Source organism: Dromiciops gliroides, chromosome 2 (genome assembly GCF_019393635.1).
Source record: "Dromiciops gliroides isolate mDroGli1 chromosome 2, mDroGli1.pri, whole genome shotgun sequence".
NCBI classification, from domain to species: domain Eukaryota; kingdom Metazoa; phylum Chordata; class Mammalia; order Microbiotheria; family Microbiotheriidae; genus Dromiciops; species Dromiciops gliroides.
In genome coordinates, this window is record NC_057862.1 from 590,153,874 (window position 1) to 590,159,873 (window position 6,000).

General features: G+C 39.8%; 1 protein-coding gene across 5 annotated transcripts in view; it reads right to left on the minus strand.

The window, feature by feature from the left end:
* Nucleotides 1-5,622, minus strand: part of VRK2 (VRK serine/threonine kinase 2) — a 152,936-nt gene extending 147,314 nt beyond the window's left edge. For all 5 annotated transcript variants that reach the window (XR_006355071.1, XR_006355072.1, XM_043989831.1 and 2 more), the window contains exons 1-2: nt 5,536-5,622; nt 2,057-2,206 (exon numbers count right to left, since the gene is read on the minus strand). Coding sequence is in view for 3 of the 5 variants with exons in the window: in XM_043989831.1 (XP_043845766.1) it covers nt 2,057-2,192 (136 nt within the window). In the remaining 2 variants the exon portion in view is untranslated. The remainder of the gene's footprint in view (nt 1-2,056; nt 2,207-5,535) is intronic.
* Nucleotides 5,623-6,000: the final 378 nt, after the last annotated feature.

Here is a 6,000-nt window from a genome sequence, read left to right on the forward strand (position 1 = left end):
ATCTGGCAAAGGCTACAGACTCCTTCTCAGAATAATGTTTTTAAATTCATGAAGTAAAATACACAGAATTAAAAGGAAAGTCAATTATATTGAAACAGTTATCAAAATATCTTTTTAAAGCTCACATTTAGAGGAAAAAGTCCCATATGTACAAAAATATTTATAACAGCCCTTTTTGTGGTGTGAAACCAAACCAAACAAAAACAAACAAACAAAAAAAAACCCCACCTAGAAACTAAGAGGATACCAATCAATTAAGGAATGACTGAATAAGTTGTGATATAGGAATGAGATGCAATACTATGGTGCTATAATAAATGAGGAAACAGATGATTACAAGTGACATGGAAAGACTTGCTCATATGAACTGATGCAAAGTGAAGCAAGCCGAATGAGAAAATAAGTTATACTATATAACGATTGGAATGATGCCACCTGCTGGAGACTTACTGTAGCAAAGCTCTGCCATGAGGAGAAGGCATCTGAGGGCAAGACATACGACTCTTTGGCGTTAGGAAGTGACGTTTGCTTGTGGAAGGAAGAGGGGGCGAGGCTGGCGCTCTCACGCTCTTTCACCAGGACTCTCATGGATAGTGAAGCAGAACTGTAGCTCCCCGAGATAGATAGCTGAATCTAGGCCTCTTTCTCTTTCTCTTCACCAAATTCTTATTCTCCTTAATAAATGCTTAAAAGTCTAACTCTTGCTAAAGTTTATCATTTATTGGCAACCACTCATTAGATATTTTAGACAGACTAGCTAGAATTTTAGCCCCTTACAACCATAACATCAATTTTATAAAAATAAATGATTTTGAGAACTTTTATAAATCAATGAAAATGAAATAAGCAAAACCAGGAGAAAAACTGATGCAATAACAACATTGCCAAAAACAAATAATTTCAAAAGCTCTAAGAACTATGTGGGAAAATAGAAAATTCTTGTAGAATATACATGATTAAACAAATTTCCCCCAGGAGCTCTATATAATAGATAGATAGCAGACAGACAGATAGTATCTTTAGCTATATTATCTTACTTCACATAGTGTATGTGTGTGTGTGTGTTGTGTGTATACATATATACATACATACATATATGTATACATATAAATACATACATGCATAAGTTTCATTCTTCATCTTAGATCTATTGCCTCTCTATAATGGATAACATGTTTCAACAACTGTCTTCTGGAAACAGAAATGATTATTGTATTGATCATAGTTCTTACAGCTTTCAACTGATGAGTATCCCCGTAGTTTACAGTTTTTTGTGACCAGCTCTAATTATTAGAACTTTTTTCCTAAAATCTAACCTAAATTGATGTCTTTGCACCTTCCACTCACTGGTTCTGGATTTACCCTCTAAAACTAACCAGGAAAAAAATCTATTTGTTCCTTTTCCTGAAAGTCCTTCAAAACCTTAACAAAGTTATCCTGTATAGTCTGTCTTTTCATCTCTAACATAAACAAGCATGGTTTCTTCAACTGATTCTCATACGACAAGGACTCAAAGCCTTTCACCATCCTTATTGCCTCCCTCTGGCCACTTTACAGCTTATCAATATCCTTCTCAAACCATGGTGCCAGAAACTGAACACAAAACATTAGATGAATACAGAAAGGTCAAAAGAGTGCTATTCTCACCTCCCTATTCCTGGAAGGTATGCCCCTCAATGAAAACAAGGTTTCATTAGCTTTTTTGGCTCCCACATCACCCTGCGAGCTCATATTGATCTGTTCACAATTTTCCAAGGAATGGAACTCAACTCTTATTCTAGAATCAGTTATTTCAGAAAGGCAACATCCTCCACCTTTGAATCTTTCACTTCTTTGTCCTTTCACTGCGCCTGCCCTACTAATCAGGAGCCTTGGTCCTAGCACAATGTCTCATACATCTCTTGAATCTTGGAGTGTCACGCAATATTTCTTGGCATTTTACTGCTCTATGAAACAGGTTTTTAAATTACCTCTAATTTCAAAATTTCCACTTGGAAAATCTATTAAAGCAATAGTCAAATATAAATACATCTGATAATTTTCACTGATACTTTACCTAAATATATTAATCCAAACCCTCCAGAACCGATCATGTTACCCAACCGCCATGTTTTTCCTTCTGTATCCTTCAGAATCATGCCTTCTGGAAGGGGAACAGGAAGTTTGGATTTTTCTTGCCTTTTGGGTGCCATTATTCCTACAAAAGCTAGAAGGGAAGGAGGGGTATGAGTATTATAGCAAAACAAAAACTTTACAAAATAAATAGTTTCTAATTACAAACAAATAATCAATTTCACAAATATACTATTTCATTTAAATTGTAAATTGAAAAAAAAATCAGTTTCTCCAGGAAAAACAGCAAGGAATGGGCCATCTTAGATTGTTAGGAACACAGCCATATAATTTTTCATAGTTCAGTGCTTAACATGAAACCACATAAAATCAGATATATATAAAATATTTCTAACAATGACAATATCCCCCCACCTAATCTTCCTACTTTGAATCTCTCCTCACTCTGATCTCTCCTTCATCTAGACACCAAAGGAATTTCCCTAAAGCAAAGGTCTAACCATGTCACCACCTCTAATCAAAAAATTCCAATGGCTCCCTATTAACCTAAAACTATATAAACGATATAAATATAAACTGCTTTATTTAGCATTTAAGAAGCTTCACAACTTGGACTCATCCCACCTTTTTAAGTCTTGTTATATGAATCCCTCACACATTTTACAGTCTAGCTAAACTGGCTTTCTTTGTTCCTCTCACTCAACACTATCTCCTGCCACCATACATTTGCAAATTGCTGTCCTCCATACCAGTGGCACAGCGGATAGAACACCAGGCCTAGAGTCAGGACGACCTGAATTCAAATTTGGCCGAAGACATTTACTAGCTGTGTGACCCTGGACAAGTCACTTAACCTCTATTTGCTTTAATGCACTGAAGAAGCAAATAGCAAACCATTCCAGTATCTTTGCCAAGAATTGGCATGAGAAATGACTGAGAAACACAATACCTGAAATATACTCTCTGCACACCTCTGCCCCTTAAAATCCCTGATTTTAGGGACAGCTAGGTGGCGCAGTAGATAAAGCACCAGTCCTGGATTCAGGAGGACCTGAATAGAAATCCCGCCTCAGACACTTGTCACTTACTAACTGGGCAAGTCACTTAACTCTCATTACCCTGAAGAAAAAAAAAAATCCCTGATTTCCTTCAAGATTCCACTTCAATTACCTTCCGCAAGAGGTCTCTCCTAGTATCCCCCAGCTCTTACATACTAGTGCTTTCCCCCAATGTTACTTTGTTTCTGTTTTATATACACCTACATGTGTGCCTGTTAGAATGTAAACTTCTTGAGGGCATAATTTGTTTTGGTTTTGTCTTTGTATGCCCAGTATATAGGAAGTGCTTAATAAATATTGGACAGATTGATGATTACCTATTTATAACTAACTAGAATCTACTTCCAGCAAGATCACTTCCTTTCAGTTGGCAGGATTCAAGAATGTCACAGACTTCCTTCTATAAACTCAATAGGAAGTGAGTGAGTCAATTAACCTTAACATAAACATATCTTAAGGAGCAACTTGTGCCCCCAATGTATACACACACAGAGTACATTGGGGGCATAAGCTGCTCCTTAGGGTATGTTTATGTTAAGGTGTATGTATACATACACATGTATGCGTGTATGTGTATGCATGTACACACTCATGTGTGTGTGCCTACATGTGTATTGTGCATAGGCATACATGTATACACGTGCATGTGTATGTGTATGCATGCCTATATATGAATGTGTGTGTTTACATGCACACATACATGTGTATATATGAATGCTGTATGTATGTGTATACATATATACATACACATGTATATATGGATGAATGTTGTTCCCAAGTAGGATGTAAACTTCTTGAGGGCAATTAGTGGGGGTAAAGGGGAGTTTCCACATTGCTAGCACAATGCCTGAATTGCATGGGGGCTTAATAATTGGCCCTTCTTCAATTGAATAGATTTTTCCCTCTGACCCTCAGAATATTCTGGTAATATTACTGTTCATAAAGGGCTCAATAACTAAGGAATTAGTGGAGGTTGAGAGACACTGAATCAGAATCTAAAATGGATATTTTCTGTCCCAGATGTGACTAGACCCGCACGAACCACATATGCAAGGCATTCAGTCATTTTGTTGATGACATTAGGTATCTGAAAAGTATATCAGGCATGAATCAGCAATCAAGTGGGTGAAGACAACTTTGAGGGAAAACCTACATGAGATGTAGGAATGGGACTGCTACAATGGATCTTAGTAATCAGCTCCTCTTCACCAAAAAAAAAAAAAAAAGCTCTTCTGGATTGATAGGTAGGCATACCCTGGATGCTCACCCTGTGAGTATATTTCACAGGCTGGGCATCAGCCCGCGCCTGCAGTCTCCATTACCGTGGCATCTTATTGCAGCAGTAGCTCCTCCTTTTTCTTCTCTGACCTCACCATTTCCCTACTCCTGAGTATTTACTTCCATTAACTGTGCTTCAAAAATACTTGCTTTCTGGGGCCATGATAAATCATATAACATTCGACTTCAGAAAATGCTACTAACTAAAGGCTCTTAACATAAAAGCAAACAAGTCATCAGGACTTTTCAGCGCCATACAGTCTTCTCAAAGCAGAAGTGACCTCATCCACAAAGCCAGAATTGACTTGGCAAGACAAGATCACATGGAGACTAGCCAAATAGCCCATAAATGAGCAAAGTCTCAGGGTAGTAGCTCTCTTAGGGGAAAAAAAAAAAGTTTTCTTTTCACTAGCCTACATTACGGTATGTCCACATTAAAAAGGGTATACCCTACTGTCATTTTATCTACTGTGTGGTTCTCTTCTGGTCACAAAGGACCAATCTGTAACAAACCTTGACTGACAAGTCCCCCCAAATTAAGCCTTCTGTAGGAATACAGGAAGTGAGTAAAACTCTCTTGGAAAAAAAGGGGGAAGGGCGGGGAATTTCCATCCTCCACTCATTCTCCAATCCACCCCAGCCTGCTTAGATTAAAAAAAAAAAAACTGCTCTCATGGGAGAGTGGAGGAGTGGAGGGAGGTGTGAAAAGAGTAAAGAATGCATACCACGTTACAAGCACAGAAAGAACTTTTTTTTTAAAGAAACTAATCAAGTAACCGTCCTCCAAGTCAGCAGTCAGTTTCTAAGTTTGAAATGAATTGGTAAGCACTAAAGGGAGAGTGGGGGAAGAAGGGGTTAATTAGCAGGCGGTGGGGGGTGGGGGAGCGACAGGAGAGGAATGAGGCTCACCAAACACGCACCCGGCCAAGAGCTCGGAGACAGCGCACCCCAGCAGAGTGAGATGGGGCCTCCACCAAGAGTGGGAGGAAGTGGAAGACGGGGGAGCGGCAGAGGGGGAAAAGATAGGGAGTTGGGAAAAGTTTGGAAAAGGGAAGCCTGAGCTTTTTGCCACGGGGAAGGGGATGTGACTGGCTTATTCCCCGACAAAGGAAAAAGAAAGACTGACCGGTTGCTTCGGAATTCCACCCTAAGGCAGCCAGCCTCTTCCACAGTCTTCCGTGGCTGCCGGCCTCTCCCGGCCCAAGAGAAGCAAGGAAGGGGGCGGAACCACGCCTCCGGTCGCGGGGAAAGGCGGGGCTTGCCCGAAAAAAGGAGGCGCAGCTTTGAATTTGAGCTGTCAGGGCTTGGCGCGGCGCTGCCTTGGCCCACTCACGCGTGCGCGCGCTCTGGAATAATCATGAATAACTGTGGCTGTGCAACTCGTTCTTGCTACGCCAAATCTTTAGGAATATAACTGGGGAAGGGGAACTAGATTGGAGAAGTGAAAGACGTCTATGGGCTGAAGGCCTCAGGTCACCACTTTTTATTCCCCTGAAAAAATAGTTTTCTTAAGTGTTTAATTCTTATTAATCAAAGCGATATGGTATACTGGGTAGAGGCCAACCTTGGAATCATCAAGAAGAGTTCAAAT